Source organism: Hypanus sabinus, chromosome 23 (genome assembly GCF_030144855.1).
Source record: "Hypanus sabinus isolate sHypSab1 chromosome 23, sHypSab1.hap1, whole genome shotgun sequence".
NCBI lineage: Eukaryota > Metazoa > Chordata > Chondrichthyes > Myliobatiformes > Dasyatidae > Hypanus > Hypanus sabinus.
Window position 1 is genome coordinate 21,705,221 of NC_082728.1, and position 26,970 is coordinate 21,732,190.

The 26,970-nt window shown below is 37.7% G+C and overlaps 1 protein-coding gene across 4 annotated transcripts in view; it reads left to right on the forward strand.

Moving 5' to 3' along the window:
- The window catches only part of tbc1d16 (TBC1 domain family, member 16), a 112,018-nt gene that overhangs the window by 74,174 nt on the left and 10,874 nt on the right, over positions 1 to 26,970 (forward strand). For all 4 annotated transcript variants that reach the window (XM_059948516.1, XM_059948517.1, XM_059948518.1 and 1 more), the window contains 5 exons: positions 4,654 to 4,802; positions 13,495 to 13,629; positions 14,236 to 14,422; positions 15,253 to 15,432; positions 18,136 to 18,282. In XM_059948516.1, coding sequence (XP_059804499.1) covers positions 4,654 to 4,802; positions 13,495 to 13,629; positions 14,236 to 14,422; positions 15,253 to 15,432; positions 18,136 to 18,282 — 798 coding nt within the window. The remainder of the gene's footprint in view (positions 1 to 4,653; positions 4,803 to 13,494; positions 13,630 to 14,235; positions 14,423 to 15,252; positions 15,433 to 18,135; positions 18,283 to 26,970) is intronic.

Genomic DNA, 26,970 nt, shown 5'->3' on the forward strand with positions numbered 1-26,970 from the left:
TATTTATTTAAAAATTTTTATTTCCAGTTAGTTGGACACAATTTGCCGTTAACAAAACTGGCTGTCTCAAACTGAAGCCAGACTTGTCAAGCGACTGCTAATTCCTTCCCTGTTATGGTTCAAAAACTTTCCATGCAATTAAAGTTAAACTGACAGATCTGTAGTAGCTGAGTTTATCCCTGTATTTTTTTTATATACGTAGGAGTGTAACATTTTCAATTTTCCAGACCTGAAACATCACTACTGAATTTGGTATTCCGAAGATTACAATCAGGGCATCTGCACTTTCTTCCTTTCCTTAGAAATTTAGAGGGCACCCCATTTGGAAATAATGGATTCTTGAAATTTATTTTATTTGGCCTTTATTAAAATACCTCATCTGGGCTGCTGATGAATGCATGAACGTTGCAGCAAAATGATTATAATTTTTAATGCTAAAACTAAACAAGCCAATCACTTAGGGAATAATGGAGCAACCCATCAGTCTAACATGTTTAGCACATTGTGTCCATGATTTAGAAAAAAAATTGAATCTGAGCCATGAGTTGTATTTCTTCAGGCAGCTAACTGCTGAACTTGGCTTCAGCATTGGACACGGTACTGAATGAGGTGCCTTGTCAAAAGGAAGCATGAAAATTTGGCTGTGTCTTATATCACAATCTAGCTCTAGCATATCGTACCAGCTGGCCACAGATGAGGATTGGCAGAGAAACCATGAAAAAGTCTGCAGTTTCCTACCCATCCTCTCACCCTGGGTCTGCTGAAGAGAATATTAAGTAGTTGAGGATCTTTTTTTTTAGAGGAAAAAATGTACATCCTTTTTTTTAATGTATCTGCATTTATTTTTGCTCTGTGCCATTTGGCTTTCTGTTGTCTTTTGAATGACTACCCCAGACAGGGAATGTGTTCCCTCAGATGCATTCAGCTGTAATTGCACCTTTTAATGTCAGTTTTATTGCAGTGAAGTTAGCATAAATCCACACCTGAATATTGGCAGTCAGTGATTCTTAATCTGAGCATTTATATGGAATAGGAATCAGAATACTGAAGAACATTTGTCAGTCTTATTATTATTGTTTTGCTATTGCAATTTCCAATGTTCATATTTAACATCAGATTTGCCTGTGCTATACGACCGTACTGTGCTTGCACTGCTATTATCCCAGCAGCATGTCTTCTATCCTGCTGGTCAGCAGAGCGGCTTATAGTGAGATTGTTACACCTATCTCTGATTTCTAGCTGCAAGATGCCCCGGGATCATCCTCTAAATGAACCAGTAGTCATCCATGCAGAGAAAAAATATATTCTATGAAAAGTCTGTGGTATTCTGAGCTCTGTTTTAAAATGTATTTATTAATATGGGCTAGCTTATAGCAGGTATATAATACACACACACACCTTGTATTTATCATGGCTAGATTCTGAGATGTATGAGTTAAAAATATAGTATTAATGTAATATTTGTTTATTTTCTGCTTATCCTTTATTTATATTGGCTTTATTTAATCAATGCCTCAGTTAGAGATTTCTTTGCTCAAAGCCTAGTTTTTATCCCAGTTGCTAGTCCCTGCCCAGCTTCATTCACATGTGACAGTCATGATTCTGATTGGAATTTGAGAAGCAGTAAGTTTTCACAACTAGAGTTAGGGAGATTCTACACCAGCAGGAAGAAGATTAGTGATGACCTGCAGAAAATGTGTGGCCTGTGGAGTCTTGACAACAAGACAGTGATGCTCTTGGCACAGCTGAAATCCCAGCCAAGATTAGCAGGAAGAAGGCAATATTTATCTGAAGAGATTCTTAAATGAAAATACAAATATTCACTGACAGCTGCAGTGTACTAACTTAGGCACTGAGTACCTCAGTATATTTCTGAACTGTAGCTCTGATCAATTATTATGTATTGTAAAGATCAAATAACAGTAAAATAGTGCTCTGCTTTATATTAGGCTGATATTTTAAAAACTGTTAGTTTGGGACATATTTTTCTAAGAAGTGTAACTTGTGTTTTTAAATACTCCACAGATTCCCCAATTGTTTCTGGCATGGTGGTATGATGAGGGGGTTTGTTGGTTAATAAACAGGAAAATGTGTCTTAGTGGGATATTTATTTAGTAATTAGATTATTTATTTAAATCAGTTTTATTTCTGGGTTACTGATGGAATTGCAGAGGTCAGTTGCTTTAAGGATGCAATCTGTTTTACCTCCTCAAATTGACCTCAAGTCCCCACTGTGGTTGACTATTTCATGAACCTCAATGCCCTATATGATCATTCAACTAGATGAAAGTGTGTTTGCCAATTTAGTCTATTTATTTATTTATGTCAAGAATTGCTACAATTACTTCCAATTCCACTGGTATACTGATATTCCTCATGTCCTTTGAGAAATAATTCTTGATCTCTTATTTCTTATTTCTATGCTATTGTCTTCAACTTTATCCAAAAAGAAGGGTTACATTTACGATTCTGGCATCTTAACTCCTGCTACCATTCCTACCTTACCAAATGAGCTTTCCATAAGTTTTATGTGTTTTTTGAAAATCCTTGTGAATGGATGGAAAATTTGTGAGGACCAAAGCCATGGTCTTGTGCCTCAGTTACAAATTAAATTTCCTTGCCAGTGACGCAAATTCTCTTTGTGGTATCTGAAACTGAATCAGACTATTCACAATCTTGAGTTCAATTTAATACTTTCTTTCAGTGCCTTCACTAAGCCTACCTCTTTTCAAAATTGACCAACTACTCTCCTTCCTCAGTTGATCTGTTACTAACATCCATATCCTTGTTACAGCAATTCTTGACTAATTCAATGCATTTTATCTGACCTTCCTTGTTCTTCATTCCATGAATTTGCTATCCAAAATTCCACCACCTGTGTCTTCACCCATCACATCTGTGCTTACTGACCTTTCTTTTGATCCTTGTTAAATGGAACCTCTATTTTGTTTAATTAAAATTCAGATTCTTATTTTCTGATTTCCCTGGTAGTTTTGTCCTTCTATTTTACTGGAGCCATTTACTGTTAGACCAATATGGATTTGGAGGGCCAATGGATCCAGTTTTGTGCTCTATATTTCTCTGTCCATCTATATCAATCCCATTTAGTCCATATCTTCCTAAGCCTTCTCTACTTGTATGTCTCTCTAAATGCCTTTTAAATATAGTAATTGTATCTGATTTCACCCTCTCCACTGGTAGTGTGTTGCAGTGTAGTTTAAAAAAGACTTGCCCCTCAGATCACCTTTAATACTCCTTCCACTCACCTTAAACCTGTGCTCTTTTGTTTTTGGTACTTAGATATTAGCCAATCTTCATTTACAGTCTCTTGAGAATCCCCAAATTTAATTCCTCTTCTAGTGATTGTTTCTTCAGCTGCCAGCATTACATTCTTAAATTCTGTCCCAAAACATTTTTGTTTCTTTTCCTTGTTTATTTATTTATTTCTCTAACCAGGGTTTGATTATCTGCCTTAATACTTCCTCATAGCTCAATGTCAATATGTTGTTTGATAGCACTCCTGTGAAGTGTTTGGGATGTTTTGCTGCATTAAAAGCATTATGTAAATGGAAGCTGTTATTCTAGGCTGACACTTGAGTGTAGTATTGAGCAAGTTATGCATAGCCATTTGGATGAGATGTTATTAGTCTGTTCAGGTATATGTAAAAGATCCATTAATGGAATTCTCATACAACTTATCAAGAGAGTTCATGAAATGACTGGACATTTACCCCTTATCAGAGTGCATATTTAACTCATTGCTTTGTGTAAATTAGCTGTAATGTTGAGATTCATAAGTGACCACACTTCAGTACTTGATTGTGACCTTTGAGATGCTTCAATGATATATATTTTATTTATTCAGTTTTGTTTCCAGAATCTAGGTATTTTGCAATATGATATCAAATGTGATGCATAAACACACATGGACGAATACACCAACTATTCCTCATACAAAATTCCTACAACTAATCATAGGAATATAAAGTAAACAATAGAAATAAGAGTAGACCATACAGCATTTTATCCTGTTTCACCATTCGATGTAATGCTGATACTCATTCGCCACCTACATAGTCTACAATTACTACCAATTCTCTACTGTTGAAAAGGATAAACTTTCTCAAATGCCCTTCAAAGGACACCATCATCTTAAAAGCCTATCTTAGAAATCTGCATTAACTCCAAAGCCAGTAAATCCTTCTAAACAAAGAGATGAAATTTGCTTGCTGTTGTTGAAAACTAAATTCTGCCTGCCAGGAAATTTTTATTCCTATTGGCATGGTTGATTGGAATGCTTTAAATTTGGTTTGTAAAATTCATGCTTGTAAAATTCCTTCAAAAACTGTATTTCAACTGTGGGACACTATCGTCACATTCTTTATAAGAAATGTTTTGTCATGTGAACTTTAAAGATTTTCAGACTAAATGATTTTGTTAGTCATGAAAACTACTTTTAGGCTACATACAAAAATAATTAGAGTTGCATGCCTTTGCTACCGATAATAGTCTTTTGCTTGGACAGAAGATATCCCTGCTTATTTCTCCACAACAAATGTTAGTTCGTTATTTTAATTAAGGAGTATTTGGTAAATAAAAATAGCTATAGGTATGGAAAGGAATCATGAGCACTTCTGCGTCTTTCTTTTAAAGGCAATATTTTTTGGTGGTATTGATCCTGCAATCCGTGGAGAGGTCTGGCCATTTCTGTTACAGTTTTACAGCTGTGAGTCAACATCAGAAGAACGAGAAGCTCTCCGTATTCAGAAACGTTTGGAATATGAGGAACTCGAGCAAAAGAGGTAATAACTCTTCAGAGCTTAAGAATTTTTTATTCCACTGCCATTACTTAAAATTCAGCTTGTAATTTCCTAATATGGGGTAAATTTAAGAGTGGAGCCAGCAAGATGATGTGTAATTAGAGTGTTTAGTGCCTAAGTCAAACTTGTGTTAAGAACTTTGAAGAAAGAATAAATAGAATTTTAGAAAAGTATTCCAACGCAAAAGCACAAATGGGAAGAAATAGTAATGGCCAAAAAGTAAGGAAACCATAATACCATTATGGAAACCATTAGAGAATAGGTCAGAACAAAAAGAGGAAAAATGAACAACATAGGAAGTAATAACAAAATGCCTTTATTAAACAACACCAGATTAATGAAAGATAAGAACGTACTAGATTGACAATACAGCAATCTATGGACCATTAGCAACATAATAATTTGGTAGTATCTAGTTGTGAAGAACAGCTGCAATGGTAGAAAGGACAAGAATGCAAGTTCCATATAATGGACTTGCATATAGTTAATTAAGATTGAGGAAGCTGTGGTAAGCAAAATAGAGAAGCATGAGAGCAAGAAAGTTATTATGAAGCTTTATAAATTACTGGTTTGGAAACATCTGGATCATTATGCCCATTCCTGCCCCCACATTTTATGAGAGATATTAAAGCTTTGAAGAGGGTTTATTTGAGTGGAACTAAATTGATTCTAGGGATAGGGATGTCAGTTATGTGGATAAACCAGAGAAACTGAGGCGGCGGAGTTGGGGGGGGGGGGGGTGAAGTTCTTGTCGGAACATAGGAAATTAAGTGATCTGATTGAATCAGAATCAGATTTATTATCACCAGCGTGTGAAGTGAAATTTGCTAACTTAGTCGCAGCAGTTCAATACAGTACATAATATAGAAGAGGAAAAAAAATATTAGTAATAAACAAATCAATTACAGTATGCGTATATTGAATAGATTAAAAATGTGCAAAAAACAGAAATACTGTATATTTAAAAAAGAGTGAGGTACTGTCCAAGGGTTCAATGTCCATTTAGGAATCGGATGGCAGAGGAGAAGAAGCTGTTCCTGAATTGTTGAGTTTGTGCCTTCCGGCTTCTGTACCTCCTACCTGATGGTAACAGTGAGAAAAGGGCCTTCCCTGGGTGCTGGAAGTCCTTAATAATGGACGCTGCCTTTCTGAGACACCGCTCCCTAAAGATGTCCTGTGTACTTTGTAGGCTAGTACCCAAGATGGAGCTGACTAGATTTACAACCCTCTGCAGATTATTTCGGACCTTTGCAGTAGCCCCTCTTACCAGACAGTGATGTAGCCTGTCAGAATGCTCTCCACAGTACATCTATAGAAGTTTTTGAATGTATTTGTTTACATACCAGATCTTTTCAAACTCCTAATGAAGTATAGATGCTGTCTTGCTTTCTTTATAACTACATCGATATGTTGGGACCAGGTTAGATCCTCAGAGATTTTGACACCCAGGAACTTGAAGCTGCTCACTCTCTCCACTTCTGATCCCCCTATGAAGATTGGTATATATTCCTCTGTCTTACCCTTCCTGAAGCCCACAATCAGCTCTTTCGTCTTACTGACGTTGAGTGCCAGGTTGTTGCTATGGCACCATTCCACTAGTTGGCATATCTCATTCCTGTATGCTCTCTCGTCACCACATGAAATTCTATCAACAATGGTTGTATCGTCAGCAAACTTATAGATGGTATTTGAGCTATGCCTAGCCACACAGTTGTGTATACAGAGAGTACAGCAATGGGCTAAGCATACACCCCTGAGGTGCGCCAGTGTTGATTGTCAGTGAGGAGGATATGTTATCACCAATCCTTACAGATTGTGGTCTTCTGGTTAGGAATTCGAGGATCCAATTGCAGAGGGAGGTACAGAGGCCCAGGTTCTGCAGTTTCTCCATCAGGATTGTGGGAATGATAGTATTAAATGCTGAGCTGTAGTCGATGAACAGCATCCTGACATAGGTGCTTGTGTTGTCCAGGTGGTCTGAAGTCATGTGGAGAGCCTTTGAGATTGTGTCTGCCGTTGACCTACTGTGTCAATAGCAATGGGTGTTTAAAATCATGAAAGTTGCAGACAGAATTGATAGATGAAAACTGTTCTTAGTGGGAGAAGCACCATGGATTAGGGCACTTAGATTAAAGGAAAGAAAATGACATGAAGCAGGCACACACATGAAATGCTGGAAGAACTCAGCAGGCCAGGTAGCAATTGTGGAAAAGAGCACAGTCGATGTTTTGGGCCGAGACCCTTCAGCAGGACTGGAGAGAAATAAAAGTCCTGCTGAAGGGTTTCAGCCCGAAATGTTGACTGTATTCTTTTCCATAGATGCAGCCTGGCCTGCTGAGTTCCTCCAGCATTTTGTGTGTGTTGTTTGGATTTCCAGCATTTGCAGATTTTCTCTTGTAAATGACCTGAAGCAATTTTTTAACCTAGTGATTGGAGTCTGAATTGCATGAGAGGGCACTGTAGAAGCATGTTTGATTGTAGCTAAATAGAGCTGGATAATTATACGATTGTGATTGCAAGACCCTGTCGGACACTGGTAATGTAGAATACTGCAAGTCCGGTTCACTCGTTCTTTGGAGAGACCCACGGTAGGAAACTGCGTTGCCCTTTTTGTGGCAAGGACTAGATCTAGGCTAAGGCCACTGGGTTGTCTGTTGCAGCTGACCAGGAGAGGAGATGCCAAAGCGGTGTGGAAGAGCCTCTGTGGGCATGCTGGAATCTGTACTAGGTTAGGCCTGTTCTCTCCCATTGGTGCTGCCCTCCAGTGTTCACATTGTGGAAAGACAACTTAATTCTACAATTTTACAGTCATGCCACTCAGGGTCGTGGGGTGTATATATATATTTTTTTCTCTGTTTGGGAATGTCTGCTTTTCTGAAATTGGAACTATATGTGCTACTTGTGCTCTGTACTGTGTGCTGTTGGTAATGTGTTTTGCACCTTGGCCCTGGAGGAACTCTGTTTCATTTGGCTATATTCATGAATGAGTGAATGATAATTAAACTTGAACTTGAAAGAATTTACACCGTTATGAGGAGAAAGTGGACTAGCTGGATTGTCCTTCCAGTGGGCTAATGTTGTCTTGTTGGGACAAATGGCATCCTTCCATGCAATAGCCATGATGTAATGCGAATATTAAGAAACAAAATTAACAAGAGTAAAAAGATACAAAGCAATAAAAAATTGAGATAATAAAGGATTGGATATTTAATAGTATATCACTAATTATATTAATGAAAATTAAAAGGGAGCAACATCCTGACAAATTCCTGAAGTGAGAGGTAAGAGACATTACTGATGAGTCTTCAATCACAAACTTGGTGGAAATCATGTACAATAATAGGGCAGTATAAATCAATAAGTTAATAGTGATCTGCAAAGCAAGTACTGTAATCATTGTGATACTCTAATAATCAATATGTTGAACAAATCAGATTGGTAAAGGGAAGAAAATGACATGAAGCAGGCAACACACATGAAATGCTGGAGGAACTCAGCAGGCCAGGTAGCAATTGTGGAAAAGAGCAAATTTGGATGAGTTCATGGACAGTAGTCAGGACAATTTCTCAAAATAATATAATGTAGAACCAGTTAAGGAACCACTTTTTAAACTCTGGTCACGTGCATTGATTCACAATTAAGATATCAAGGTTAGAGGATCTTCTGGAAAGAGCAATCATAACATGATTGTCCTGAGAGTTTAGCTAGTTCTTACTAAGGCAGAATTGCCTAAAGTAGACTAGTAAATGTTGCAAGATGAGTCGCTAATGGATATTGGATTGAATGACACGTCCCTTGAGTGGCAAAGTGGAGCACACTTAAGAGATGAGCAGGAATTCCTTCTTTTGGAACATCAGAATTATTTCAAATTCTTCATCCCAAAGAGCTGATACATTGAACAAAATTAATGCCAAAAGAGATAGACTTTTGTTCTTCATAGGGAACAGGTGGAAAAGTAAAGCTGAGTCCATCAGATCAATCATGAACTATTTGAATGGTGGAATAAGCTGCAATAGCAAGTTTGTGAACAGCCCAATCCTGTTCCTATTTCACGTGATTTTATAGCTTGCTGTTATGAAGGCAGAGTTGACCAAAGGAGACAAGCAAATGTTGCAAGATGAGTGGCTGATGGACTTTGGATCAAATGATCCAACAGAAATAACATCTCTTCCTTGCTGATAATCAGCATTAATGCACCTTAGTGATGTGTGCTTAACCCACTGCTCTACTCTACACCAACAACTGCGGTAGGCACAGCTCAAATGCCATCTATAAATTTTGCTGCTAAACACAACCACTGTTGGCAGAATTTCAGATGGTGACAAGAGGGTGTACAGGAACAAGATATATCAGCTAGTTAAGCGGTGTCACAGCATCAACCTTGCACTCAGTAAGACCAAGGAACTGAATGTGGACTTCAGAAAGGGTAAGATGAAGAAACACACACAGTCCTCATCGAGGAAGTGGAAATAGTGAGCAATTTCAAATTTGTGCCTGTGAGGATCTAACCTGGATCCAAAATATCGATGCAGCTATAAAGAAGGCATGACAGTGGCTATATTTCATTAGGAGTTTATTTGGTATGTCATCAAAGGCACTCACAGATTTCTACAGATGTAGTACTCTAACTGGCTGCATTACCATCTGGTATGGGGGTAGAGGGGATGCTACTGTACAGGATTGAGAGAACTTGTGGAGAGTTGTAAACTTAGTCAGCTCCACCAGAGGCACTAATGTCCCTAGTATCCAGGACATCTTCAAGGAGTGATGCCTCAAAAAGGAGGGAGGGGGGAGGGTTAATATTATTTTTCTCACTATTTATCATCACATTTATTCTTTGTAATTTTCTAAAATTTCCACAAATAAATATTTTTTAAAAGGGTGGCGTTCATCATTAAAGACCCCCTTCACCCAGGTCATGTCATGTTTTCATTGCTACATTGGTACCGAAACCTGAAGGCACACTCAAGTGACTCAGGAACAGCTTTTTCCCCTCTGCCATCTGATTTCTGAATGGACATTTAACCCTTGAACACTATCTCACTACTTCTTGTATTTATATTTTTGCACTACTTAACCATAAGACATAGGAGCAGAAATTAGGCCATTTGACCCATTGAGTCTGTTCCACCATTCAATCATGGCTGATCCTTTTTTTGTTCTCCTCCTCAACTCTATTTATCGGCCTTCTCCCCATAAGCTCTGATGCCATGTCCAATCAAGAACCTATCAATCTCTGCCTTAAATACACCCAACGACCCGGCCTCTACAGCTGCATGTGGCAACAAATTCACCATCCTCTAGCTAAAGAAATTTCTCTACATCTCTGTTTTGAGTGGACACCCCTCTATCCTGAGGCTGTACCCTCTTGTCCTAGACTCTCCCACCATGGGAATCATCCTTTTCACATCTACGGTGTCTAGGCCTGTCAACATTTGAAAGGTTTCAATAAGATCCCCCTCATCCTTCTAAATTCCAGCAAGTACAGGCCCAGAGCCATCAAATGTTCCTGGAATCATCTTTGTGAGCCTCCTTTGGAGCCTCTCCAATACCAGCACATCTTTTCTAAGATGAGGAGCCCAAGTGTTCACAATGCTCAAGGTGATACCTCGCCAGTGCCTTATAAAGCCTCAGCATCACATCCCTGCTGTTGTATTCTAGACCGCTTGAAATGAATGCTAACATGGCATTTGCCTTCCTCACCACACTGACGCAACCTGCAAATTAACCTTTAGGGTGTTCTGCACATGGACTCCCAAGTCCCTTTGCATCTCAGATTTTGGATTATCTCCTCATTTAGAAAATAGTCCCCACATTTATTTCTACTACCAAAGTGCATGACCATGCGTTTTCCAGCATTGTATTTCATTTTACCATTTCCTTGCCCATTCTCCTAATCCGGCGAAGTCCTTCTGCATCCTACCTGTGTTTCCTCAACACTACCTGCCCCTCCACCAATCTTGGTATCATCTGCAAACTTGGAACAAAGCCATCCATTTCATCATCTGAATCACTTATATACAGCATGAAAAGAAGTGATCCCAACACCGACCCTGCAGAACACCACTCGTCTCCGGCAGCCAATCAGACAAGGATCCTTTTATTCCCACTCGCTGCCTCCTTCCAATCAGCCAATACTCTAACCATGTTAGTAACTTTTCTGTAATACCACAGACATGAGGTAAATTGGTAAGCAGCCTCATGTGGCATCTTGTCAAAGGCTTATTTTAACTATTTTTAGAAAATAATATATATTTGTGTGTGTGTGTGTGTGTGTAGACATTCTGTAATTCACAGTTTTTTAAAAACTTTATTGAACAAACACATATCTGCAAACAAGCATTGGCTATCAGTCCACAGTTCACTGCACAATGGTAAATACCTATGTTAACAATACCAGGGTAGAAGAGAGTAGGAGCAAGAGAAAGAAAACACAAAGAGCATGTACGTACAACTACATACAAACACAAACACGCACATGATCTACTTACTTTACATCACCTCTCATTGTAGATTTACAGCTATTTTAAATAAAATCACAGTCCTCAGTAAATCAACTCAGGTCCTACATTTTACCAGGACCCTGTATGGGCCTTTCACTCTGCCAGGTTTTTTCTATTACTATGTATTGCATTGTACTGCTGCCGCAAAGACAAATTTCACGACGTATGCCGATAGTATTTAACTTGATTCTGATTTTATTGACATAGAAGTGGGTATAAATAAACAAGAGTGTGTTGGAATAAATAGTGTCAGAGGAAGACAGGATATTGAAGAAAACTTGGCATGCTGGCCTTCATTATTCAGAGCAATAACTAGAAGTTGAGACATTGCAGCTTTGTGTGGAGTATTGTGTCTGGTTTTGGTTCCCTGCTTTAGGGAAGATGGAATTAAGCTGGAAAAAGTGCAGAAAAGATTTACAAGGATGTTGCCAGAGTTTGTAGGTATGTGTTATAGGGAGAGATTGGACAGCTAGGACTTTAAGAGACTGAGGGGTAATCTTATAGAGGTGTATAAGAGCATAGGGGAAAGAGATAGGGTGAATGTATACATTCTGTGTCCTTGAGATGGGAAATCAAGAGAGCATAGGTTTAAAGTGAGAGGGCTGATGATTTAGTAGGAACATGAGAGGGAGCTTTTTCACATAGAAGGTGGTGTATATGTATGGAGTGACTGCCAGAGGAAGTGGTTGCAGCAGATAAAATAACAACATTTAGAAGATATTTGGATCAGTGCATGGATGGCAAAGATTTAGAGGTGAAACATGGGCAAATAGGACTAGCTTTGATGACATCTTGGTCAGCATGAACAAGTTGACCTAAGGGTTCTGTGCTGTATGACTACAAGATTAGATTGAAAGAGAAAAGGGGGATATAAGGACAAGGAAACAATAGTACATTAAAAAATGTTAACAATTCTGACATTTCCAACCTTTGCCCTGCAATAATTTCAAAAAAATTTCTACTTTTATAACTTTTAATGCCAGTTAGAATGATTAACAGACTAACAATGTTCAAACTATCAAAGGACATACATTGCTGCTTATTCATGCAAAATATCTGTGTTGTGTCACTTAGATAATTGATATCTGGGAGAAAGAATCAGGGTCAGAGTAAGTCTTAATAAATTTTACTAGTGTAAATAAATGTAACCGTGACTGTTTTAGGAAATCATGTGAATGCTTGCTTTCGTGTTGTTAGTAATCTTTAGAATAATGCAAATATACTTTGTAGCTTGCATAAAACTGATAGTTTTTGCCTTTTTTTTTTCATTCTGCTGTACTTGATTTATTCTGGGGTTTTTTGGAGAGCCTTGTTAGAGCTTAAGAAAAGTGTGCCACATTGTGGTAAAGCTGGTTAGTCATCTGAAATTCATCTAAATAACAATGTCATATGTCATGAGGTTAAGAGTTTATATCCAAAGAGGAAATAAAAGGCAAATTAAAATAGATCTCCCAGTCATCAGAGAATGTTTATGCAAAGATATGATTCAAGATCATCTATAAGTGAGAGCAAGAATAAATAAGAATCACAAAGAATAAATAAAAAATGTTGTTTTTCATCTGTAGTGTTAAAATTAGCTTGAGCTTGATCTGAATCATTGTGTGTACATGTTATTTTCAATGTCTGCATTGAATGTACTGTATGTGATCTTCAGACACTTTATAGAAGGACATTTAATGACTGTTATAAGGAATATTTCAATTCAGGAAATGTTATCAACTGGGAAACAATTACTAAAGGTATTTAAAATTAATATTTGACAATTATAAATATGCATAATATCAAGCAGTAAAATAGTGCTGGAGCAGTGTTGGGTTTCAAAGTGCAGTATTAAGTAAGATTCACCTGCATGGCACAATTACCAATATAAAAAGGAAAATTATTTGTTTTTACAGTTAGCATGTATTAACCACATCAGTGCAAATCAAAACACAAGTAAAAACTGTTTTACTTATGTGTATTAAAAAAATTATTTTGACATATTAATTGAAGGACAGTGACAATTGTGATGCAGATATTTGCAGACCTGTTTGGTGATGGTTAGACGTGGTCTAACAGATCATTCCAGATCTTGTTGCCAGATGGCAATGGCTGGAGAACTGGATGATGAGGGAAAATGGGATGATGGCTGAATGTCATATATTGAGATTTAAATTACCCCCCTGTTGCAGATTGTCAATGACTCCTGAAGAGCAGGAAGAATTTTGGCGAAAAGTTCAGTTTACTGTTGATAAAGATGTGGTTCGAACTGATCGATCCAAACAGTTCTTCAAAGGGGAAAACAACCCCAATGTGGAATTAATGAGGTAATTGTCTGTGTTTATGTATCTTGGCCAGTTGGGAGAAAGGTGGCATTTTCATACAGGGAAATTCTAAAAATGGAAATGTGGTATCTTCTCAAATTTACAACTTGATGAACAATAGTTTTACAGGTTGACAATTTTTTAGCTCTATTGCACATATTTTTAATTTAATGTACTTTAAATTGGTGCTCTCTTTGTTGGAATAATGTTAACTGTTTTTCAAAAAGTTTAATCACATGAAGTGGGTTGCAATGTTTCTGAAAAAGTTAATTTTTAAAAAGGGTATGTTCAACTATGAAGTCTTTAATCCTGCATATTTCCTTCCTTATGAAAATTGCTGACCAAAGAAAGCTACAATAGTTCAAGAGCAATGCCCCATCCCCTCCTCCACTGCCCTCCCCATCCCCTTGAAATTACCTTCATGCAAGGCTGAGCAAGAAGAGCATTCCAATTTCATAAGTTTCTGTGTCTGGCATAGCTGGCAGCACTTGTCTTTGTGTTTTAAAGATTAAGGATTTTCAATTTTTAAACATACCAAAATTCTGGGATTCTTTTCCCTGAATAAACTCCTGAAATGAATCATGTCTATGCAACTGAATTTCTTCACAGGAGAATTTTGCTGAACTATGCAGTTTACAGCCCTGAGGTAGGCTACTCTCAGGGAATGTCAGATCTGGTGGCTCCAATCTTGTCAGAAGTCAGGGATGAATCCGACACATTTTGGTGTTTTGTTGGACTGATGCAGAATACAATTTTCATCAGCTCTCCGCGGGATGATGATATGGAGAAACAGTTGGTAAGTGCTGAATCAGATGGGAGAAGTGATTGGACTGGCAGTAAAGATGATTGATGAAGCTGAAGTAATTTTTGGAGGCATTTCTATTTCTTATCTAATCCATCAAATTCTGTTTAATACTTTACAGGATAATTAGCCTTAAAAATCATTTCCAATGCAGCACAATGCAGCACAGTCATATTTCAGTAAATACTGTTTTTATAAGTATTTACAGCCTACAGCTTGAGCAGGTTTTTTAATTTTCACAGCTGGGTTTGGCTGTGTGCAATAGAATAACTTGAACAGCTAAATGGGCACAGTCATTGAAATTTAACTTTGTAATATTTACACCAGTAGTTTGGAAAGTATTTCAGTGATTAGTAAGAAACCATCCCCTTGTGTTGGTGTTCCAGTGTTGGCATGGGGTCTGCGAATCCTTCATGCAGTGCAAAATTTATCCGATTTAGGATACCAATGCACCCATTGCATTGTGTAGCGTAAATAGAGCATACTTCACAAGGCCATAAGACATAGGAGCAGAATCAGGCCATTGAGTCTCCTCTGCCATTCCATAACGGCTTATATATTATCCCTCTCAACACCATTCTCCTGTCTTCTCTCTGTAATCTTTAATGCCTTGATTAATCAAGGAAATTATTATATAAGGTTGTTCAATATGTATATAAGATATCCTTAAGAATTATCTTTCCTTAAGCCAAATATTCTTCCTTAACCTATTGATTATTTTAACCTTATTGTTAAGTTTAATAATATTATGAACTTTTATATCCATGCATGTAATTAGTTTTTCTAAAAATACAGAGTTTTCGTAAGTACTTTTTGTTTTAAAGCTGTACCTAAGAGAGTTGCTGAGATTGATGCACCCCCGTTTTTACCACCACTTGGTGTCCTTGGGTGAGGATGGGCTCCAGATGCTGTTCTGTCATCGGTGGATTCTTCTCTGCTTTAAACGCGAGTTTCCTGAAACAGAGGCACTCCGTATTTGGGAGGCATGCTGGGCTCATTATCAGGTTGGCATCCATTTTTTAGGCCTATGTCAAGTCTAATAACTCTGAAAAATACTGATTACAGGAAATCTAAAGAAATATCTAGCTCAGCTGTAACATTATGTTTTTGCAACCACAAGTCAGCCCCATATCCCTCTTCTTCATATCACATCACATAATATCCCCACTAAAATATAATAATATTGCAGTATATATATTAGCAGTGATGATGAAATTTGCCATTACAGCAAGAAGCTGACCATTTCTGAACTATGCAGAACGTACATGGCAACTCAAAAGTTGGTTTCCTCAGTTCCTTATTTGTTCACTGTTTAGACTGTCTTGCAATCATTTCCAGGGTAATCCTCCTAAAGCATTAATCTGTCAAGAATTTAAGTTTGAGTTCTGGAGAGGGTGCAAAACACTTACCAGGATGCTGGCTGAATTAGGGGGTATTAACTAGAATGAGAAATTGGACAAAGTAAGTTTGGGTTTTGGAGAGAGTGCTGAACAGATTTACCGGGATGCTGCCTGGATTGGGGGCATGACCTAGAAGGAGAGGTTTGACAGACTTGGATTGTTTTCTCTGGAGAGTCAGAGACTGAGGAGAAAACCGATAGTAACAAGATTATGGGAAACATGGAAAGGGTAGATAGTCTTATTTTCTGAAGATGGAAATGTCAAATACTAGAGGGCATAGGTTTAAGATGAGAGAGCAAAGGTTTAAAGAAAATTTGAGAGGCAATGATTTTTTTTTATTTACTGAGAGTGGCAGGTGCCAGAGGAAGTGGCAAAAGCCGATTCAATAGCCACGTTTATAAGGTATTTAGAAAGACACGTGAACAGTGAATAGAGAGATATGTTCCATGTGTAAGCAGATGTGATGAGTTTAATTTGAAATCATGGTGGACCAAAGGACCTGTTCCTGTGCTGTACTTTTCTGTGTTACAGAATGTTCAAGAACTGTTTTCATTGCCTTTAAGGGAGTTTCAGATTCCTGTAACTATCTGGGAGAAAGGTTAAAAGCCTCAATTACTGCTTAACGATCTCTCTAGACACAAAAAAAATCTTATTTTTGAGAATCATACTTTACTCATTTTAATGACTTACCATTTTTAAATGTGTTTATTTGTGGTTCTTTGTGGAATGTGGATATTACTGGTGAGGGTGTCATTAATAGTCCATTCCTAAATGCCCAAACTAAAGAGGCAATTCTGAATCACATTTTCTATACAAGTGACACATCTAAAGTTGCATGCAGAGCAAACTGAGTAATGATGACAGATTTCCTTCCTATAAAAACTATTGAACCAGATTGTTTTGTATGATGGTTCCTTAGCTTTGTGATTACTCTTGTTCCTGGGTCAGTACTTCAGGCCTCCGGGAAACAGAATACTACTGAACCCTCAAACAGAAACTGGTATTGGAAGAGGTGGAAGTAAATGCCAGAGCTTTCTCAGAGTCACTAGATATTGTCATAAAAAGCAACCAACCACAGCCCCCAGTCCCTACTTTTTAATCAAAAGATTACTGCTCAAAATGATGTGTTGAATTCTATCCACTGTTTTTCCATTCCTTTTTTTTTAATTAATGGGTTGACCACAGTCCAAAGTACAGCAGCCAAAGCAATTCTGACTTCAGTCCCTGCTTTATCCTGTGCTTTCTAATTTAAGTTTCCTTTTGGTTTAAACCCATCTTGCTAGAAAACCTCCTTCACAGCCACTGTGGCTATTCACTGAAGAGACTAAGTTCATTGAAGGTGCGATAGGACCTAGTCCTACAGCAGATGTTCTTGCTGTGCTGCTGGAATGATCGAATGCTGTATCAGCATGAGGTGCTGGAAAACAAGACAGTGCATAGACTTCAGTTTGATAAAAAAAAATCTTCAGAGAGTGTTCCAAAAAAATGTGTGTGTGCCCAAAGATTTTAAAAGAGATGGTATAGTTTTACAAATAATACTATTTTTTCAGTGGGTTATATTGCCTGCCTTGGTATTCACTGATCTGCATCTGCAGTTCAATAAGTGTAACCCAGCTAGCTTATTTTTCTTATCACTGATCAATTCTGATCTTCACAATCAAAAGTATGTCTATTTATTGAATTTAAATTAAAAATTTGAAGACTGCTAAACATTCCCTGTAACATCTCTAGTACAGAGGTGGAGGTGTGTAATTTAAAAGCTATCTCAATCAGAAAATCCTACTCTGCCCCACAGCCAGTGTTTTATTGATTATTTAAATATTATTCATAATATTCTTAAATATTATTTCTAGCCAGATGTATTGTGAGCTGTGTGTGAATTTTGGTACTGTGTTGTGCACTTTAGCCCTGGAGGAACACTATTTCATTTAGCTGCATTCATGTGTATGGTTAAATGACAGTTGAATTTGAACTTGAAGTAAACAGATAAAAGATATGCAGCACAAAATCAAAAGAGAGTACAAGTATTGGCCATGTTTACTAGCATTATTTCTCCATTTTATTCAAAGCCTAATGCTATTCCTAATTTCAGTCCTGAATGAATTTGAGTGAATGAATTCGGATTTTCATTTGGAGAATTGTAATGGGTGGAGGGGATGAAATGTAGAGAATTGCTGCTAGAATTTCAGTTATTGAAGAGAAACTGCATATTGGCCCTGTTGATTTGATGTTTGAATTTTTGAATAATAACACCCATGCACAGTTTCTGTATGCTAGTAATATCATTTATGCATATGTGTCTTGCAGACTGACTACTTCCACCTGTTTGTTTGTGTGGCTATTGTTGTGATTTATGGGGATGATGTAATTGAACAACAGTTAGCGACAGACCAGATGCTGCTCCATTTTAGCAACCTGGCCATGCATATGAGTGGGGAAATCGTCTTAAGGAAGGTAAGAACTGGGAAAAATTCTTTTGTTCATAAGTGTTAATAAATATTATTGTACAAAGTGATAAATGTAGTAGATCTTAGTTAACTGTGACATATTGTTTAAAAATACATAAATTATTTCTATTTAATAAAAGGTGTTCATCAAGGGACTGATCAAAAATATTCTTAATACAGTGATGCATTGCTTGTTTGGTTTTCTTTACAGTGTAAGTTCTTACCACCATCCAGTTTTGTGCAAAGAAATAATGTGACATTGCTTTGTTGGTAATTTCCTTTTCTTTTCTTGTTACCAAAATTCACAAGAACCATTTTAATAATAGAATTCTTTATTTTAAGTCGGGCTTTCAGGCATTGCATCAATATGAACATAAGTGACATCTTGACATTTTGCCAGATTCTAGTATTCTGCTCCTTTATTGTGTGCAGAGCTGTTGAGTCAGAGAAGGACTCCCTGCTTTCATTTTAAAATAACTTACAAGCTAAATGAGCTTTTATTTGTAAGGTAATTTAGGCAGTGAAGAAAGTAACAGTTATTAGATTGGAATAATCAGATTTTAGTAAATTGAGTGTTGTGGGCCATCTGTTGAAATAGTTTGCTTATCTCTTTTGATATTGTTACAGTATTCACAATGCATCCAAAGTGTAACTGTGTGTAACAGTACTACACTTAATATGATCATGTGTTGCATCCATTCAAAGTCCATAAGATAAGTAAAACCAAAAACATGCAACGCCGCAAATTCCATTTGAAGAAAAACATTAATTTAGAGATGCATCAGGGAATCAGAGTCGAAGGCCTATACAGAATAAAAATGGACCCAATGTCCCATCTTATCTATATTGATTATGATGCCTATCTATGCTAATCCCATTTGTCTGCAATTAGCCCATATCCCTCCACTCCTCTCCTATCCAAGTACCTGTCTGACTGACTCCCTCTACCACCTCCTCTAGCTCATTTGTATATAACCAAAAAAAATATTTTTTTCCCTTATGTATGAAATTGTGGGAGAAAACTCCCACAGAAGAAAATGTGTGGAAAAACTTGCCCGTTCGATCTGTTTTAAATTTCCCTAATCTTGCTTTAACCCTCTGCCTTCTAATTTTACATTCTCCTACTATGAGAAAAAGTCTCTGACTATCTGAGCTATCTGTGCTCCTCATAATCAAGTTAACCCTCAGCCTCTGTTTTATTTCAATGTAGCTGCTATTAATTATTCAAATTTAAAAAAATAACTTTTCACCATTGCCAATGATCATCTTTTACCAATGTTGGAATCACTAAAATGGTCAGTCTGTAACAGCATGGCTGTTTGTCTGTCAATGGTTAAAATGGGTTTTTCTTCTCATTCTGAAATGTGAACATTATTCTGGTCACTGAGGAATGGGGATGAGGAGAGGCGGAACTATAAAAGGGCAAAATAATAAAATTAAAATTGTGAAGATAAAGTAATTCAGGTGACAGGTTATTTTGCTTCATCATCACTTGATTCCCATATTCATTGATTCCTTAAATATCTGAAAATTAATTTATCATATCTTTTAATACGCTACCCAACTGAACATTGATAACTGTCTGGAGTTGACTATTCACAGCTCACAGAGTAAAAAGAAAAAATATTTTCCTTTTAGTCTTAAATGGGCAACCTCATGTCTAGAGACCGGGACAAAATATGTGGTTAGTGCTAAAGGTAGATCCATGGACTCTTTTTGGGACCACATTTCAGACCAAGAATATAATGCTCAGCTTCTGTAGTGTCATACATGAACAACAAACAGCAAGGAAAAGCTTCTACCCCTGCACCCTTTTCATGTGGAATCATGCATTAGACTTAGAATCTATGACTTTGCCAGTTACATGTTTGCTGAAAGATGTATATTGTTGGAATGGAAGTAAATTGTTCAGCCTTTAAAGTCAACTCTGTCATCCATTCAGGCCTGGTGGATCTGGACCACAATTATGTTTATTCATCTTTGGTTGTATCTGTTGATGTTAGTGCCTCACCAAAAAACACCCGCCAACTTCCACTTTTGAAAAATTCAGTTCACTCAAAATCTACAAGCTTTTAGAGAAAGTGTTCCAGATTTCCACTACCTTTACTCTGAGGAGGAGCAGCAGGAGTGGGAATGTCCTGGATTCAGATTTTAGTGTGCACTGTTTTGAACTCTGGTGCAAAATAAATTTAAATAAAATAAACTTAAAGTACCAAAAACATTGAAGCGATTAAGATATTTCCTCACATTTAGATGTGACTTCTGCATTAACAGTTTGAAAGAAACAAACTTTCATCAGCCCAGTATATTTCTATAAATCTTGAGGAACAAGGAATTTGATAAATAAAGTTAAACCAAATGGGATTTCTTCTTTCTGTCACTGAGATAAAATAAAGTAATAATTATTGTTCCAGAGACATCCTTGATTGACAGTAAGGTGATGGGGTCCTAAGATTCAATTAGAGCTTTGTATCTAGGCATTGTTTTTGTAGCAGCCTGGATTTTCCACTCTTGTGCTTGCCAACCCCTCATTTGTCTCACATTTAAAGTGTGGAAAACTGCATACTGCCAAGTGCAAATGCAGAAAACCTCCAGCCAGCAATTTTATGATTGCTTTAGCTGTTCATAGTAATAGTTTTGAACTGGATGTGGTAGCTCTGAAGAAATAGCTTGTTTTTAACTATTGAACTATACACTGGCATATAAAATATAAGTAAAACTCTGCTTTATTGAAAATGACATTTTTGGAGCAAAAGAGTGTTTTGTTTGTCAATATTGTTTCATCATTTGAAAATTAAAATTAATTGTAGTACAGGGTTATTAATCTATTATATTGCCATATTGAATTTGTTTATCATCAGTTTTATCAGTAGATGACCATCAGATGCATCATCATGAGAAGGGAAAAATATATAAAAATCTGTTAACTTTCACCACCAATCATTGTTTTCTGTTGTCATGCATAATAACGAATGGTATTTGTTTACTTATTATGTTAAATAACAGAATTTTTCCAAGCAGTTTTTATTCTTTCACCATGACAGTGCTGTTTAATAGTTCATCCAACCTAAAACTTTAAATTTGTCACAATCTATTTTTACTACTTTAAGCAAAATTATGACTTGTAGCAAAAGTTATTCAATATACTCATATCGTATCATTTCTTTTAATTTATCACAAATAAAAGTTCATTCATGGTGATTTGGTCAAAGAAGGTAGCAAAAAAATATAGCCAACTGGGGGTGTGGTAGTCAGGTCAATACTGTAGTTCTTAAACACGAGGTTCTACAGATGCTGGAAATCTAGGGTAACACACACAAAGTGCCGGGGGAATTCAGTAGGTCAGACAGCATCTATGGAAAGCAATTAACAGTTGACGTTTTGGGCCAAGACCCTTCATCAGGACTGGAAAGAATTGGGAAGAAGCCAGAATAAGAAGGTGGGGAAGAGGAAGGAGTACAAACTAGGAGGGCATTGCTAAAGCTAGATGGATGGGAAGGGGGGTGGATGAAGGGAGAAGCTGGGAGGTGATGGGTAGAAAAAGGTAAAGGGCTGAAAAAGAAGGAATTTGATAGCGATGAGAGTGGATCATGGAAGAACGGGAAGGAGAAGGGGCATCGGGGGAGGTAATAGGTGAGAAGAGAAGAGGTAAAATAGGAACCAGAGTGGGGAATGGAAGAAGAGAGAGGGGGAAAGAATGAAAAGTTATCAGAAGCTAGAGAAATCGATGTTCTTGCCAACAAGATGAGGGCTACCCAGATGGAATAAGAAATTTGCTTCACCAACTTGAGAGTGGCCTCATCATGACAGAAGAGGAGCCCATCAACTGACATGTTAGAACCTAAGAGTATTTGTCACTCTTAAGCCCAGATACTTTGCACATCTGATTTCAGATGACAGGGCATTTTGCAAGAGAATACACAATCTAAAGAAGTATTTTTAGAAGAGTAAAAATTCTTTATCCACTGGCAGACTCCAAGAAGCTACAGATGGTAACAGTGAGCTGGAAGGGAAGGAAATCAGTGAGGTCAGCTTCCAGTTGCAGTATGGTATCAGATAGGGAGCTGGTGAATAAGATGGGCAGTTTTGGTTATTGATGACATCCCTCACACACTGACCTGAATGCATCCTTTGGGGCATCCCAAGGAAAAGAAAGAGATTTATCCAAGAGAGGATATAACTAGCTTAATGGAGAAAAAAACAAGGCAGGTAAGAAGCTAAGAATTTGAGAAGAGTTGTCCAGCTGGAGTACAAAAAGCTGAGGGCTCAGGTGATGAAGGTCCGATTGATGTTACAGTGAATGAGCTAGTAGAACAGTTGACTTGCAGTTCCAACATCCCAGTTTGATCCAGATTTCCAGTGTTGTCTGTATGGAATTTGCATATTCTCACTATGACCAACTGGAATCCCTTGCAGTGTTCCAATTTCATTCCACAGTGAAAAATGTGCATTTTCATTTCTGAGCTGATCACTATAACATGCTTCTAGTGTGTAGGTGAGTGATAGAATCCCATTATAGGGTGATTTAAATAAAAGTAGTATAGGATTAGTATAAATGGGTGCTTCATAACTGACAAAACTCGGTGGGCCAGAAGTCCTCTTTCTGTGCTCTATGACTTTATGATTAGTATGTGATCCTATGGCAAGAGGGAAAATTACAGATTGCATCAATGGTTGGACGTGGAGGAGAGTGGTTAAAACAGGCAAGTAGACCGACACAGAATAAATCTTTCTTTCAAATAAACCTTGGAGTTGACACTCAGTTTCATTCACTCAGTTTTTCCAAAATTCAAAACTTGCAGTAGTGTGCAAAACTGTTAAAGTTCAAAGCATATTTATTATCAAAGTATGTATACATTATACAATCTTAATATTCATCTCCTTACAGCCACAAAACAAGAAACCCCAAAAAATTAAGAATAAAGACTGACTAACACCCAATGTACAGAGAGAGAGAAAATCAAATTGTACAAACAATATAAGTAAGCAAATAGCACTTAGATTGAAGTGAGTCCTCCAGACACAAAACCAGGAGCAGCCAGAGCAGGCTCACAGCCTCAGTTTCAGTTTGGCACATAACGAAGTGAACGCAGACATGAAGCCTGGAGCAGACCTACAGCCTCGGCCTCGGTGCAGTGAAGAGCGGAGTAAACGTTGCAGAGCAGTGAGCAGAACTGGCCCGACCCTGGCCTCTGGTCTTGACACCCTGCCTTTTCAATCCATTTGGCCTGGTATTTAAATCACCCAAACATCAGGTTGTTCCTCACTCTTTAGAACTGGACCTGGACCTCAGAGCCACGTTTCAGCCTGTCCCCCAACCTTTCCAAATTGGCCCGGTGCTTAGTTTGATCAAACCTCGCTCTCGGTTTAGGTGGACAGGGCCCGAATCTGCCTCTCCTCCACTCTGACACTTCTTCACTCCACTCAACCCAACTTAATCTCAAATATGCCTCAACTGACTTCTCCTCAAACATGCCTTGACTTTGTACCTGCTAGCATAGACCCTTGGCTCAGACTCACCTTCGCTCACCTCTACATCATTTGCAGTGATAATTCACCATATTTTTTTAAGAAAAAGTGTTATTAATAAAGCATTTAGTTGTATTTCTTGTTTTGTTAACTTCTAGTAAGTTGTCTCTCACCCCCAGCAGTGCCATTTTAAACCAGCACACATAAAACACACCTTGAACTTAGGCACATATATATAGCCAGGTTTTGCAACTAAGAGTTTTGCATGGTACTGTATTTGTCAATGTGGAGCAAAGTGAGAGCAAAGCATGTTGGAAATGGTAAGGGTTGAGTACCGTGGGAACGGCATGAGACAGGTGGCAGAGTGCCAGATGCAGGTAGTTGGCGCTGGTGCAGACACACCCAACCCTGAGACACCAAACAAGCTAATCTGATTCCTAACAAATGGTTTATAGATCATTATAGAATGTCTCTCTGGTGCTTCCCTTTCCCTCCCTTCTCCCTTCTCCTTATCCCAATGATGATTCCCCTCTCCCTGCCTACGACATATGTATTAATTTTAGGTACTGCACTGTACTGCTGCTGCACAGTACTATATTCCAGCAGGTATTTGAACCATGCCCTCTACCAGTGTGTCATTCAATTCTAATCATCGAATACTACAGCATAGAAACAGACCTTCATCCTATCTAGTCCATTCCGACTGGATTTTCTGGTTAGTCCCCTCTACCTACACCCAGATCAGATCCCTCCAGACCCCTTCCATTCCATATACCTACCCAGACCTCTCTTAAATGTTACAACTGTGGACAGGAAGACTCTACAATGGGTAGTCAAAACTGTTGAATGCATCATCAACACCAGCTTATCTGCCATCATGGATATATATGAGGAAAAGTGCCAGATAAAAAACAGTGATATCATGATAAATCCTACCCACCCTGCTCACGGACTGTTTGTCCCACTCCCATCAGGGAGAAGGTAATATAGCATCCATGCCTGGGGCAACAGACTCAAAAACAGTTACCTTCCCCAAGCTGCAAGGCTAATCAACAACTCCACACCTACAGCCACCACTGCTTTATCATTTCCTGTCAGTCATCTTACGTACAGACACTCCTCTGCCCAGCGTCACTTTATGGACATACAATCAATCTATATATTTAGATAGATTATGTATTTATATTTATTGTGTTTTTTTATTATCATTGTGTTCTTTATTTTACTGAGTTTTTGTTTTGCTGCATCAAAGCTGGAGTAACAATTATCTAGCTCTTTACACTTGTGTACTAAAAATGATATTAACTATCTTAAACCTTGAAATTTCATCTAGAATCTTGAATCTGCATCTACTAATCCTGTTCATTCCACATTTGCACCACCTCTCTTAAATATCTCACCTTTTACCCTTAACCTATGACCTCTAGTTCTAGTCTCATCAAACCTGAAGGGAAAAAGCCTGTATACATTTTTCCTGTCTATACACCTCATAATTTTGGATATGTCGATACAATTATCCCTGATTTTGCTGTGCTGCAGAGAATAAAGTCCTAACCAATTCAACCTTCCCCTATAACTCAGGTTCTCAAATCCTGACACCATGCTTGTAAATTTTCTCTGCACTCTGTCTAGCTTACTGATATCTTTCCTGTAGGTAGATGACCAGAACAGCACACAATACTATAAATTCAGCTTCACCGGCATCTTGTACAATTTAAACATAACATCCCAACCCCTGTAATCAATAAAACAAAAAATTCAGCAGATTCTAGGAATCCAGAATAACACACACAGACTTCTGGAGGAACACAGCAGGTCAGGCATCATCTATGGAGAAACAAATTGTGAACATTTTGGGCTGAGAACTTTCATCTCTCCATAGATGCTGTGTGACCTGCTGAGTTTCACCAGCAGTTTGTGTGTATCCTGTAATCAGAGCCCTGATTTATGAAGACCAATTGCCAAAGGCTCTTTTTGTAACCCTATCTACCTGTAATGCCACTTCCATGGAATTATAGATCCTTATTCCCAGCTCCTTTTGTTTTACAGCACACCTCAGAGCCCTGCCGTTCACTATGCAAGTCTTATCCTGGTTTGTCCTCTCAAGGTTAACAGCTACTGCTAAAATTTTAATTTATCAGTTCAACATAATGATAATATTTTAAAAATATCTACATAATTCTTTTACTTAAAATAATTTGTATTAAACAAATAGCGTTCTTATAGCAACAAATTGCCTTGAAATATTTTGTTTCAATTGTGCTAGAAGAGAGATATCAATCTAATGGTGAGGCGCAGCTGTCAGTAGATTGTTATTTCCTGCTGATTTCTTTATATGAGGAAGTAGCTCTTTGTGGTATTTCTGTGCTTTTTTTTGTTTACAATATTTTGACTTACTCTTGTGTGGCAAGAATAAAAATAGTAAGTGTACAAGCACTCTGCTCATTTCTTCTGTCATTTAATTTGCCATGAACCATATTTAATGTAGTAACGGCAGATAATGTAAGAATTATTGGTAACACTTGAACTAGTCAGACCAAATAAATGCACAATTTCTGAAGTATTATCTGACTTAGCTACTCAAGCACTTGTGAATGTTTAAACAAATCTCATTCATCTCCGTTACTTGAGCATTTCATATGCACTATTACAATCTTGGATAATACAATAATATTACAGGTGCCAGAATTTGGTTGAGGGCTGTTACGACTTCTTGCACTTGTCTCTCTGATGCAACAGGCTATTGGTTATGACAAGTCTGTTCACTATATTTTTACTACTCCTTCCTTACCAGAGAAATGCATCTCATTTTCTCCAGCAATGAAGTTGCCTAGGAGGATCAGTTCTTTACCCACTGGATTGCAGACTATGTTTTTTCTTCTCAAGGTTAGAGCAGAAGCTCTTGGCCACATCAGTAGGTTGCATGGTTGAAATGTATGCACTGACAATAGTAGACAGTGTTATATTGAGGCAGGGATTATGAGACATTCACTAATCTCATTGAGATGCCAAAATAGCTCATTCTAAGTGGCAAAGTTGATTCCATAATGATAGCAGTTCACTACCAGTTTGTCGCTCCAGAAAAAAGTTTGGCTCATTGTGTTCCTCCAATGTCATTGTCAAAGCATCCAAGTTGTCTTACTTTGATGGAACATTGTTCAGATCTGTTACTGCTAGAGCTGTGCATGAGCATCCTAAAGATCCAGATCCCTAAAATTCACAATGA